General features: G+C 43.1%; 1 protein-coding gene across 2 annotated transcripts in view; it reads right to left on the bottom strand.

The window, feature by feature from the left end:
* The window catches only part of vps13b (vacuolar protein sorting 13 homolog B), a 354,297-nt gene that overhangs the window by 178,554 nt on the left and 161,064 nt on the right, over positions 1–14,679 (bottom strand). For both annotated transcript variants that reach the window (XM_078171989.1, XM_078171988.1), the window contains exon 22: positions 12,446–12,579. In XM_078171989.1, the coding sequence (XP_078028115.1) occupies positions 12,446–12,579 (134 nt within the window). The remainder of the gene's footprint in view (positions 1–12,445; positions 12,580–14,679) is intronic.

Genomic DNA, 14,679 nt, shown 5'->3' with positions numbered 1-14,679 from the left:
TTCTGAGCAGCACTGGGAGTGTATGAACTGTCTCGTGTAGCATTTCTCCCTTGAGTCTTTGTGAAGATGGTTTATCTGGTTCCAGCAGAGCAGGTTCTAATAGAGAGGAAGCTGAGGGCCAAACACACTTAGGCTTTAAAAGGCTGGGGCCATGTGGAAATGGCCTATATAACCACAGGAGGCTCTTAGGATCTGCCGTGCCTCGCCAGTAAATGACAGAACAGTGAGTAAGATGGAGGACAGCCTGTGTACTCGGAGAAGCAACTTCGGCTTAGAGTGCATTATTTTCAGATCGTCATTCTTAAAACAGTTAAATGTTTCAGGCATGAGCTGACTTTGCTGGAAAGGTAAAAAGAGCCTGCCTTGTCTGAAAAAGACCTCCAGAATTTTAGCTATCATAACTAAACATATAGTCTCAGTGCTTAAAACAGTGGAGAACATTTTAGAAATTCTGAAAATGTGTCAATACTTGTTTTTCTTCAGTACCAAAGGCAATAGGCAGGGATGCAATTCTTCCAGACATGTTCCAGTCTGCCGTTAAATGCCAAAAAAAAGAACACCAACCACCACTGGACAACAACAACAAAATGTGGAAGACAGCAACATATACAGCTGCAGCAACAGCTCCGCCTCGCCTCAACTCGACAAAAAGAAAAACAGTAAGAGTCTGTATGGTAGTAATTTGCGTTTGGGGCGGATCATCAGGGATTAATAATAAATTCACAAAAACCATTACGCAAATGGTGCCATCAAACTTTTCAGACAAACAAAGGAAACACTTCCAACTTAGCGAAGCACCCCACAGACAGAAATCAAGGTGAGTGACTTTAAATTCAAATTAATGCTACATTGACAACATACAGTAAACAGCCTATAGAATAGTAACAACATGCCACTTTTCCTTTTTTAAATTAATTTAAATTCATTTTTGATATCATGATATGCTTGGTGTGCTTCGCACCGCATCTGAATGTGTGTGAGCTTGTACTACATGCACCATCTTTCTCCTATGTAAAGTTCTGGTCATTAAACTACAGAATGTAGGTGAGAGTTATCTCTTTTGACTTATCTATCATAACTGAGCCCAAAAACTTAAAAACTGACATCTACATTTTTACTTTATTATAAGATAAAGATATAATGCTTGGTGCCTACTTCTCTTAAAAATATTTTCAGCAGGACAGCTGTGTTGTGACATCATTCTGACAGCATTTAATACAAACTCTGTCAGAGTCATCTATCTTGGACCCCCAGTGCCTGACATTTGTCCTTTGGTGCTGTGGTCAGATCCGCTGTTAGACTTATTGTTTTCATATCACTGCAGGGAAGAGAAACCAGGAGGCCCTGACTCAGTACAGACCTCAGTACAAAAAAACCCTGTAGGCCAAGATCACCTCTCTGTGGAGCGACCTCACAACATGTGAAGCACAAACACACAAACACGCGCATAAACTTGCACATTCAAGCATGTATATACCAACACATTTTTCCCCTCATTTTCTCCACTGCACACTCTTTTTCACACACGCAACACACACACAATAAGCAAGCCACGACACACAGGAAATCACCCAGAGATAGAGAGGAGGAAATTAGAAACACCCTCCCAGCATCCCGGGTGAAAACATTTGCAACTCTGGAGCAGAAAAAATCTCAGTGGAGAGATCTGCAGCGAACGGAAAACACATCCCTTTGTTTTTAAAAACCTGATACCTCTCCAAATGTAATCTTCCTGTGCCTGCACCAGACGGGACACTGTGTTTCCTAAGTGGCCGGTCAGATGAACAGAAGGTCCACAGAGCAACCCCCCTCACACCCCCCCATCCCCCTCGTCTCTCTGGATAACCCACCCACTGTTAACCTCCTGCTCCCCCTTCTTCTGCATATCCTCCTGCATTTCTGCTCTGTCCAAAAACACATTTGGAATAGTGAGTGTAATAGTGTAAATAGTGTAAAAATAGTGTAAATAATGTCTCAGTGTAAATGAACATGATTAATGCGTGTATCTGAAGATGACACTGTGCAGATGTGTGTTGTGGTGCATGGATGTACACAAATGAAGTTTTTTTCTGCAACCTCAGAAAGCAACTTTCCTCCCTAATGTCTATGAGAAAGGCATCTAAGCGTGATGCCTCCTGACAACAGATAGGCTGGGTCTCACCCACATGCCACCACAAGCAATAAGCTCGTGGCCTGGCACAGCAGCACAGCCAGGCAGCCAGCCATCCCTGTGGCCCTGCATTCCTCTCTTCTAACACTGCTTACAGAAGCTGACAAGCGCTGGAGGTCTCTCTGGCCGAGGTGGAAATCTGCAAAAATAAACGCTTTAGGTGACATGAAGGCTTTGTTTGTTTCTGCTGGCCTGGGTGTTTGTGTTAGCGCGGTGGGTTAATTGCGACTTTGATCGCTGCGTTTATTGATCCAGCAGTGGCCTTAGGAGTGCGGCCGGCCTGGGCTGCCTTGCCTACTCCCACCCTCGATCTCAAACAATCACACCTCAGCCACCCCAGCATGGTGAGCCACTACTGATGGGCTCCAAGGGGTGGACACACCAAAGTAGGGCTGAAGATGCACTGGAAGAAGGTGGCCATGACTGAGAGCAGATGTGATAACTGAGGTTTCAGCAGGTTGAGGACAATTAGGATGGGGTGGCTTAGTTTAGAGACTGCCCATTGATTACGAATGGGGTGAATAGGACTGGGTTCATGTACAAGCAATAGATTATTCAAGATTCATGATGCAGCTGAGACCTTCCATAAAAGCCCTCACATACAAAGGACTAATGTCAAGCAGGTTGGCCTGTGCTTTAGTCAGATGTATGAAATACGCTTGGCTGGGTTTATCTACAGTAGTGGTGTGGCCAGACAATTTTTCTCTGGGCCAGCTGAAATGAGTGGAGGTGGCTGTGATTATGTTATGCAGTATGTAATACTAGGCCAAACTGGATCAAATGGTGATGGACTGCAGATGAAAAGAACTTTTACTGGCTAACTAGTAAATTTTCACCACTATTGATTTATACGGTGTTATCGAATCAAGTAGGCCAAACTGGGCTGTCCTAATCCTCATCTGATCTAATGTGACCTGCGTTTGGCATGGCTTCCTCCTCTGTCCCGAGACAATGGGTGGATGCATGCCCTCTAAACAAGCTTTCCAAAATACATTCAGAAGATCACGGTTAAAACCACCATCATTTTCCCTGACAATTTTTTAAAACATCCCAATCTTGAAATTCTAGCTGCTGTGAGTTTTTATCCTAATGAAAATCAGTTCCAGGTCTCTAGGCCTCTGAGGTTCAAGAGGTTACAGACACAAGAGAATCCTGGTAAGCACTTTTCCAGTGCAGCCCGGTGAGAGGGTCAAATATGTGTGTGTGTCTATAATGGCTGTGAGGTCATCAGTGTATTGACACAGCAGCAGATGATGGAACGGGATTCTGGCCACACATGCACATGAGCGCTCCTGTCCCGGGTGCATGCACACACACACATGTGCGTGCATGCACATACACAGTGCTCTCAATCGGTAAACAGCTAATGACACATCTACTGTTACGTTGTGGGGTCTTGATTTAGATCAGGCGATACCAGGGAGGATGTGTGTGTAATCAGGAGAGAATGTACACTCTTTCTCTTACTCTCTCCTTCATATTCCCTCAGTACCCCTGCTGTTTCCCTCTCTGCTCTTCCTTCTCTCCTTCCTTTCTTTCTTCCTTCCAATTTACTCTTGGGCTCCCACTCTGTGTGGAGATTTTTGTGTGGACTCCATGTCAGGGGGGACACTGTGCTCTGCCCTCAGCAATAACACTTCTCTTTGTTTGCAATACAGCCAATCAGTACTTGTCTTTTTAATGAGACAACCAGGGGCTGTAAGCTATAATAAAAGCCATTTCATTTACCTGCACTCTTTAAAGGGCCAGTGTGTAATATTTGGCATGGTTTATTGTCAATCTGAATCTGAATCTGAATATTCTATCCATTAATATGTTTATAAAAGTGTATAATTGCTATAAAATAAAATTTGTTTGGTTTTTGTAGCCTTATAATTATGCTTATATATACAGTACAGGCCAAAAGTTTGGACACACCTTCTCATTCAATGCCTTTTCTTTATTTTCATGACTATTTACATTGTAGATTCTCACTGAAGGCATCAAAACTATGAATGAACACATGTGGAGTTATGTACTTAACAAAAAAAGGTGAAATAACTGAAAACATGTTTTATATTCTAGTTTCTTCAAAATAGCCTCCCTTTGCTCTGATTACTGCTTTGCACACTCTTGGCATTCTCTCCATGAGCTTCAAGAGGTAGTCACCTGAAATGGTTTCCACTTCACAGGTGTGCCTTATCAGGGTTAATTAGTGGAATTTCTTGCTTTATCAATGGGGTTGGGACCATCAGTTGTGTTGTGCAGAAGTCAGGTTAATACACAGCCGACAGCCCTATTGGACAACTGTTAAAATTCATATTATGGCAAGAACCAATCAGCTAACTAAAGAAAAACCAGTGGCCATCATTACTTTAAGAAATGAAGGTCAGTCAGTCCGGAAAATTGCAAAAACTTGAAATATGTCCCCAAGTGGAGTCGCAAAAACCATCAAGTGCTACAACGAAACTGGCACACATGAGGACCGACCCAGGAAAGGAAGACCAAGAGTCACCTCTGCTTCTGAGGATAAGTTCATCCGAGTCACCAGCCTCAGAAATCGCAAGTTAACAGCAGCTCAGATCAGAGACCAGATGAATGCCACACAGAGTTCTAGCAGCAGACCCATCTCCAGAACAACTGTTAAGAGGAGACTGCGCGAATCAGGCCTTCATGGTCAAATAGCTGCTAGGAAACCACTGCTAAGGAGAGGCAACAAGCAGAAGAGATTTGTTTGGGCCAAGAAACACAAGGAATGGACATTAGACCAGTGGAAATCTGTGCTTTGGTCTGATGAGTCCAAATTTGAGATCTTTGGTTCCAACCGCCGTGTCTTTGTGAGACGCAGAAAAGGTGAACGGATGGATTCCACATGCCTGGTTCCCACTGTGAAGCATGGAGGAGGAGGTGTGATGGTGTGGGGGTGTTTTGCAGGTGACACTGTTGGGGATTTATTCAAAATTGAAGGCACACTGAACCAGCATGGCTACCACAGCATCCTGCAGCGACATGCCATCCCATCCGGTTTGCGTTTAGTTGGACCATCATTTATTTTTCAACAGGACAATGACCCCAAACACACCTCCAGGCTGTGTAAAGGCTATTTGACCAAGAAGGAGAGTGATGGAGTGCTGCGGCAGATGACCTGGCCTCCACAGTCACCGGACCTGAACCCAATCGAGATGGTTTGGGGTGAGCTGGACCACAGAGTGAAGGCAAAGGGGCCAACAAGTGCTAAACACCTCTGGGAACTCCTTCAAGACTGTTGGAAAACCATTTCAGGTGACTACCTCTTGAAGCTCATGGAGAGAATGCCAAGAGTGTGCAAAGCAGTAATCAGAGCAAAGGGTGGCTATTTTGAAGAAACTAGAATATAAAACATGTTTTCAGTTATTTCACCTTTTTTTGTTAAGTACATAACTCCACATGTGTTCATTCATAGTTTTGATGCCTTCAGTGAGAATCTACAATGTAAATAGTCATGAAAATAAAGAAAACGCATTGAATGAGAAGGTGTGTCCAAACTTTTGGCCTGTACTGTATATATATATATAGCAAGGGCCTTGCTTTAGAGAGGTCGCCATCTTGCGCCGCCATGTATGTACGGCAGACCGAGCGGACAATCCAGCCAGCCAGAGAACGCGTTTCGCGTGTATAAATGAACCAACGAAGACAGCAGAAGGAAGGAAGAAGGAGGAGGAAACAGCAGAGAGTGTTAGTAGTTCGTCGATAGAGAGTAGTGAAAAGGGTTTTTAGTTATAAAGTTTGCGAATGGACCACACTTACCATGCAACAGGAGAGAATGAACCCAAACCGTCATCTGCGAGGAAAAGAAGACCCAACTTCGCTCCTTGTGATGCACTCTCTGCGGCGCTTTTCCTCCTGATGATATATCTCCCCAACGATGGTAGCAGTAGCACCGAATCCCATTCTGTGCATTCAGCCTCTCTTCTCACCCGCTCAGCATCAAACACATGGAGTTCCTCATCTGTATGCTCCAGCTCAAACAGGTATGGCTCTGGGTCTGTGTCCGCTACAAGAAACTCTTCAAAATCGTGTTCAAAGTCGCCCATTGCAGCTACTATAGTCCGGAGATATTGCTAGGCTAAATAAACAGCTGAGCTCTGTTTACCGGCTACGCTGTCAGTCAGTGTGCGGGTTGGAGATTGATGGAGCAGAGGGGGGAGGGGGTCCCCACTCGGTATGGTAAACGAGTATGTGTGTATGAAGTGTGTCTGTTACGCCAGAAGAGTCAGAGTTTGGGACGGAGTCTTTTACCCCCTGGAGTGTTAGCGGAGTTTTTGGAGTGCTCAAATAAACGGGCCTTTTTCCCGAACGCTCCTCTGGTCTCCTGCTCGTGAGGGATTCATTACAATATCGTAACATGGTTTAGATTTCTAAATAAATATTCACCTCGTCACTAGATAGACCTACTCCTGAAAAACTTGTGCGCAAGGCTTTTTGTCCCTACGAGGCCACCGTCATTTACCCGACGGGAGGGATGAGCGAGTGAGCCCTGCAATCTAGAATTTGACCACTGATGTCACTGTTTTCAACCCATTTTACACACTGGCCCTTTAACATAAGCACCATCACCATGCCATTTCCTGTCTCAGTTTAAGCCTGATCAAAAGAGAAGTCTGTGGCAATAACATATGTGATTTATGGTTGCTTGAAATGGTGAAATGTTGTCAATTTTTTTGTAATAAAAACAGTAAAATACATGGATTACAGTCAGATTGTGTCCATGTGTGATTTAAGTCCTAGTTACAGTCAAACAAGCATAAAAAAAATTGTGATATCAAATAATCAGGGATCCTCTGACAGAATGCACTGACAGTGAGTGAGTAGTTTTCATCTGTGAGGGTGATTACAGATTAATTGCTGTTTTATTACATTTGATTCTATTATACCCCCGAATTGTCCCGATTTTGAGATTCTGATTTAGGTTGTCTGCACAGATACACACACAGAGGGAGCATGATTTTCTCCTCTGTTCAGGATGTCATTACTCCACTACATCTTTACATAGCAAATATTGTTTGCTGCTATATCAGTGCTCTGAATTAAATATACAGAACCTTTAACAGAACTAATTTTCAGACCTGGGTTTCTCTCTCTCTCAATGAGTAGGTTATTCATTTGTGGCTGGAGCCAGGTCTTGAGGTTAATTGTAATACATGTAAATGTATGCATTTATCCCATTACAGATAACTTGAAGCTGCAACATCTACCAAAAAATGTTTCTGTTATGACTTTGATGAGGTAGCGACCTTCAGGGTTTAAAATGACTGTCAAGTCTGAAAAGTTGACAATTTATTACAATCCACATATAAACATGGTGTTTGAAGTGGCATAAAATTCAAGTTGCGATTGCAAATCATTTGGAAATTGTGGGCTCTGACAGACAGGGAGGGTGAGGTGTTGAGTGGAGGGATGATAGGATGGAGAAAGGGGGGCAGAGGATGAAGTAATGTGCCTGCAGAAGGCGCTCCAGCCGGGGGTCAGATCCTGTTCATGGAAACCATCTGGCCAGCTCGATCTGAGCCACACCAAACATACAGTACACATGATCCTCCTTTCTATCTCCCTCTCACTTCCCTCCTGCCTTAAAATTCACCCTCTGCCCATTTTTCTCCTTTTTCTCGCCTCCTACCCTCCATCTCCTTTCCATCACTTTACCTTTTCTACCCCACTGCTTTTTCTCCTCCTTCTCTCTCTCAAAAAATATCCTACTCATTAATGCATGGCAGCTGCAGGGAGCAGTGTTACTTCATTTTTCCATGGCAACGGTCTCTCTGTTTCAGCAGATCCCATTTCAGTTTTGGTAGCAACGTGCTCCTTTGCCAGCGCTGAACACATTCATGTGTTAAATAGAAGGAATTATTGCAAAATTCCTGAAATAGAATCACCATCCTAATCACTTGCAATTATTATCAGGGTCCAGAGAGAACATGGGTGTCCCCAGGGAGAATGGGGCTGAGAAGGGGAGATGACAGGATGAAAAGGGGTAAGGGTGAGCAGCAGTTGGGGAGAGGGGTAGGCAGGAAATAAGTGGGGGCAGAAACACAGGGGACAGAGGAGGACCCGAGAGGTGAGAACACGGAAGGCAAAGTGGGGAGTTCAGGAGATGTACTGTACGCAAGAGTAACAAAAGAGTTGGAGTAAGAGAAGGAAGTAAAGAGGAGGGTCAGGACTCCAAGGCTGGGGCAAGTGGCCATTTTAAGATGTGCCAGGCGACTCTGGCCAGGGTGACAATTGCAGCACTGCCCTTCAGCCCTAATGTGAAGTGACTACTAAAATAACACCACCTACACAAATTGTAGCCTTGCATGACCAAGAGATTTAGTTGCCTCTACAGGGAAAAACACACACACACACACACACACACACACACACACACACACACACACGCTCCCTCGTGTGTACAACATGGATGATCTGTGCGGTGCGGTACATAATGTCTGAGAGATTCCACCATCCTGGGCTTGAGAGGCTTAGTTTGGATGGTATGTCCCTCTGACCTCACCATGCCTGTTGCAATGGTGTGACAAGACACTGGCTTGTTTGCCCTTAGTCAATGTCTTTTTCTCCCACATCCAGACTCTCTCTTACTCCCGGTTCATCTTCCCCTGAGGTGCATCTACACTTGTCAACTATTGTCTACAGTTTGGCCGTTGTAGAAATTTTCAAACCGGTTTGATATTAAGCCTAACACTGCACTGGGCTAGAATATTGAATTTTACCACTAGGTGTTGCACTTGACTCAGCAGCTGCTCCAGAGCGGAACATAATGAGTCCCGGCTCTGTTACTACCTCTGCTGCTAACTTAATGCTAATGTAGGCACAGCAACACAGGTTCACCTGCCCGATAGCACTACAGACAGTTTTTCTGGCTATGGCACCCAGAAGCAAGATGGTATCGGTAAGGCATTCGGCAACAAGAGTGCTTGACGCAAACAGTGCTGAAGGGATTGGGATGGTAAGAACATAATTAATCATCTTTGCCTCCTTGCCTTTTATTCCCACTTTCTATCAAGTCTTGCGCCATGGCGCCATCGGCACAGCTGGCAGATGTAATGTTAGGCCACTTTTAATTTGCCAGAATGTGCCATAATGACAAATGCCTGTTCAGCCAGGTTGTATAAAAGTTTAAGAAACAGTTAAGCTTGTACACCGGACTGGATTGGCAAAACCGTAAATCGATCCAATTCCATTACTGTCCCAATTTGTCTAAGCAGTGATTCACGTAGCTACATAAACTGAACCATTTCTCTTTTGGCCAGCTGGCTTGTCTGTTTTTAACATTAGCTGCCCGTCTGTCTTCATTATTGACAGTTTCTTAAGGAGATTAAAGGAAGTTCTCTGGTGGCTTTGAATGGATTACAAATAATGTTTTGACCATTTTCATTGCAGGGTGAAAATCGCCTATCATTCCTAGTGAGGTAAGAGGAGAAGAGGGTGTTACAAACTGAGATACATAGGAATGTACTGGATTTGAAGTCATAGAGGAACCATGGCTCAGAATCATTTCTGGGGTTTGCTTGAAGCACTCAGCTACAGATAGAGCGTGACACTCATGGATTCAGATAATAATCTGTGCCCTAACCACGCATGACGGGCCATCACCAGGAATCAACGCTAACTACGTTTGTCATTGAAAAAGACAAGTATGGTGTAAAGAATGATTTTGGAGCAGAAAGCTACAAATAGAAATGGTGCATGTTCTGCTTTTTCCAGCTGCTGTTCTGGTTTTAGACTTTGAGTGGGATATGTGTCTAAGACATTACATAAGCTATACTCAAGGATAGAGTCACACTGCAATGAAATGCACAGTGCAGTGGGACAGAATTGCTTGCACAGATTTTTTTGAGGTTGTGCTGTTTCTTGAGGTAAGATAAAGGATGATGCAGCAAAGTGCATTAGACCTTGTAATGTATGACACTAAAATGAAAATCTAGAACATCTTTCCATTCGATGCTATTTGTGAACTGCTGACACTGGTGGAATAAATGACAACAAACAGCTGAAAATGTAAACCTTATGTGCTGCAGCTTTTCCAATCTGCATTATCACTGTTTTCTAACCTTCTCATATTAAAATGAGGCCACACTCTGTGCAAGACCTCTACCTTCTGCTGTGAATCTACAGGAAAGAATTTATGTCGCAGCGACAAAGCATCATGACTGCATCTGACTATGAGAATTTCTTAAAACAATTTACACAATCACCTGCTATCACATGTCCCTATTCTGTTTAAACAGCCTTAAGTGGTCTCAGCAGCCATAGAATAATAAATACTTTTGTAACTTTCTCTCCCTCAATCTCATTGCTTTACCTTCACTCTTTCCTCTTGTTCCTCTCTCTTCTGTAAAAGACGGAGAAAGCCCTGCATGCCAAATTGGGCACATGTGCAGCAGAAGTGTGAGCCATTAGGTATTCTGTTTACACCACACTAAAATAAATGGAGTGGTTTAAGTTTGGGGATATCCAAGGCCTGGGGTACCAGCTGTCGGGTCGCTCGGTTTGGTCCGCTTCCACTCCCATGTCAACAGGACAGACTGTTTCCTAATTACTGCTCCAGTACGTGGTGTGGTCCCAGTCACACAGCCGAAGGGGACAGAGGAAAGTGGAGGCAATGACGGGCTCAGCAAACTATTAGAGGGTTGAGTTAACTTTTGTGGAAGTACTGTAAACAGCTCAATGGGCTGACATGGGACCTGGGCTCTGAAGCATTATTTCAATTCACATGCGTCATGCTCTCTTTCATGTTTGACTGACATCAGTTTGTGTGGTCCTAGCAATAAGAATTAAGATGAATTAAGAATGGTTGTTGGACTCCTGCATCAGTGGTTATTGTTTACGTGCACAAAAATACATGCCTATAAGTCATATTCCAATTAAAGACTGATTAAGTTCACCTGCACTTTGAATTCCCTGGAACAGAGTATCCCTGTTGCCGTGAATCAACCAGAGAAAACTTCTGTGCGCCTGTGATGACTTGCCTGCATCTACAACACACTTCTGAAAACGTATGAAAAAAGGATTCAAAGGAGTTATCATCTCTGTAGTAATCTGTGAGATGATAATCTGTTGACATCACCATGTAACAATAACCTTGTCTGAGTCTGACTGTGTGCTGACAGAGAAAACCGACAGTCAAATGCTGCAGTGATCTGTGGGATGCTTAAGTAAGCCAGGCATCCCAACCAGGTCTCTCATGATGACAATATTAGCCTAACTGTAGTACTGTAACACAGATCTGATGTTTACAGTGGCCAACCAAAAACCCAGAATATTGGCGTAACAACACAAAATTAATACTTTGGGTAAATGTGGTCACCATCTTCACAGTAATGTTTGCAAATTGTAGATCAGCAGTTAAAATTTAACCTAATACATCACTGGACACAAAGATGTCCATATTCCCCGATCAGTAATGTACTGAACTGCATGAGTACTGTGTGCGTAGAAACACACACGTGTGCATACACCATGACGTTCTGTTTCTGCATCAAGAGCCCTGTCAGAGAGTTGTCAGCACTTCCTGATGTATTTCAGATGGGGCTGGTTGTGATGTGGGCTCTGCTAACTGGTCCAGTCAAGATGCAGCAAGAATCCACACAATGGGAGCACTTAACTATCCAGTTAGACACTTAAAACAGACAGACAGGGACATCCAGCTAGCCAGCCAGTCAAAGAGAAAGTCAGCCCACCACAAAGGGACACGAGACGCTACGTATGCATTTGTATGTAAAACAGGCTAATGAGCTAACAGCTAACAGAGGTCCCTGGAAGCCATATGGCCACAACCACAGAGAGAGCTAAGCTGGGCTGGGCTAAGCTAAACCTCAGTACCTCTGAGGGAAAGAGGAGTTAATGGTCTCTAAAGTAGATTTGGGACTGTAAAACTGCTCCCGGATATGTGTGACAGCCAGTAACTTCTGTATCAGGTCAAGTCAAAGAGCAGTAAGTTGGCACTTCTGCTCAAAGATAAATGTGATGACAGTTTTTGATAGATATGCTGGTGCTAGTTCAAAGAATCTAATTGCAATAATGTGAATTCAGTGTGCAGCTTAAGAATATTTTGGCAGGATGAACTCTTTTTGACCCCTCAGTCCTAGAGTATAAGGACATGGCCCAGTGGCATGTCTCTGCCCCCAACAGGACTAGATACAGTGAAAACTTGCATATCACTGCCTAGTGAGCAACAACAAGGACCACCATCCAAAGAAAATGGGTATCTTGTATACCTGCTCGAGTACAACAGTGATGGTATAGAGGATAGTTTGGTACCTGTAGAGTAAGGCGTTTAACAGCATCCCAGGCCTGGGCGATGAGCTCCTTCATTCTCTCCTCTGAGGCTGTCCATGACTCCACTGCTGTGGTGTCGGGCATCACCTTCATTGGAATGGACAGGGGACGTGATTCTGGAAAAGGAAGGAGGTAAAAAGGAGAAAGACATTGGATTCACACATTGTTTTTTAACAGCTTTTCCTAAACAACCAATCAGATTCTGTCTCTGCATCACTGTTCAGTATTGTGTGCACCCAGTATTAATGTGAATTAGTTTTGTTTAAACTTCTGGTCCTGTGACGAAGTAGAAGCACTTGATAACAAGCAGTGCTGTCTTTTTCTTTTCATTGATCTCTCTAAGGTCTTTAATACTGTTTACCACAATATTCTAACCAGGCATTTTACAGATATTGTTTTTTGAGCATGCAGCTGGGTGTTATGCAAACTCTCAAATCTCACAGCAAGAACCCAGGGTATTGTGCCACCTCGGAAGTACTGCAAGTTCTCAAGTGGGTACCACAAAGGTCACTTCTGGGTCCTTCATTATTTACTATATACAAAAATTGCATTGGGTAAAATATACTAAACTCTGCCTTTCATTTCTATGCTGATGACAGTGTCCATTACTGCTTTGCACCTACCCCTGCTAAACCTTTTGAGTATCTTCAGTACACATTTGACAGAATATGAAAACAGCTTTGTCAGCTGCAACTTTTCTGCAGAAAAAAACAAAACTTTTGTTTGTTTGTTTTTCCAGAAATGTTACCAGAGGTGGTAAACAAATTGAACCGCTATCTACTTTAAAATACCTAGGTTTTTTTAATTGATGACCACTTGTCTTTTAAGGCGCAATAAAAGTAAATCGAGTCAAACGGAAAATGGTGGAGTCTACCTTTTTACCTGACATTTATCATGACAATGTGTTCTTCACATGCTAGATAACGTGTATCATGGGGCTCTGTTATTCATTACAGTTTGTAATGACACTATTGTGTTTCATACTCAAAAACTGAATTGACCTGCTTTATGTTTATGATGCCTAAGTCACTGGTATGATTTTATTTACAAAGATATTATTTCTACCTACTAATCTTCTCCTTGAAAATGAAATATGGAAATTACAATCTCTGTTGGCAGAACTTTTTGGCATCTTGTTGTGCCCAAAGTCAAAACTGAATTGGGGTAAAAAAAAAAAAAAAAAAGCAAAAAGCTTTTAGGTTCTCTGCACTTTCAGCATGGAAAAATCTGCAGAAGGATCTTAAGCTTCAAGACCTGGTGAGCTTGAATGAGTTTAAAACCAAGGTGAAATCTATTGAGTCCAAGCTGCCTGTGTGCAACTGTTTTATATAATCATTTGATATTACTCAAATCTATGTGCTTTTATGTAAATGGTATTTGTTGTTGAAACTCGGTGTTGCTGCTACTCTTGGTCAGGTCTCCCTTGCAAAAGAGATCTTTGATCTCAATGAGACAAACCTAGTGAAATAAAGACTAAATAAATAAATAAAAGTAACCTCTTTACCACAAAACTATTGTAGCACCCTCTAACATATTATATAAAATCAATATACTACAGTACATAAGACATAAGATTAAGACTGTACTGTCCTGTATTAATCCTATATTTAACTTTCTTCGTAATTCACTGTTATTTTCATTTGCTGTACAGTATCATGTTATATGATGTTTAACTGACACTTCATTGAGGTGATGTAATGTTGGCACTCAGGTTTCTTGTCTCCTACAGAAGGAGAGGGAGCTATGAGAACTGAGAGAATGCACACGCACACACACACACACACACACACACACACACACACGCACACACACACACACACACAGTGTCCTAGACATGACATGTCCTGGTGTGCCTGCTGTGGTCCAGACGAAGGTCGATTGTCTGTGCTGACACTCATGGCAACAGCCAAGCACACAAATCCCACAGCAACAACCCCCTCAATTAGCTTTTGCATTCACCATATGAACCTGAAGGGCAAATAACACCTTCAGTTCTCAATGGACAGTTCTTGTGAAAGAAGACACTCAGATAAGGGAGAGACTGGGTCTAAGAGAGAAGCAGAAATCGAAGGGTCTGAGACAGAGGCATATAGACAGAACACACATTCTACCAGGTTAGTCTGAGGTCTGTGGATGTTAAAGCCATCAGGGCGTCAGAGGTGAGGGAAGGGGGGTCCCTCTGAAGACACATTAAGACATATTCCATGATTTAAAGG

This window comes from Epinephelus lanceolatus, chromosome 10, assembly GCF_041903045.1.
Source record: "Epinephelus lanceolatus isolate andai-2023 chromosome 10, ASM4190304v1, whole genome shotgun sequence".
Lineage (NCBI taxonomy): Eukaryota > Metazoa > Chordata > Actinopteri > Perciformes > Serranidae > Epinephelus > Epinephelus lanceolatus.
This window is presented reverse-complemented; position numbering and strand designations above follow the sequence as displayed.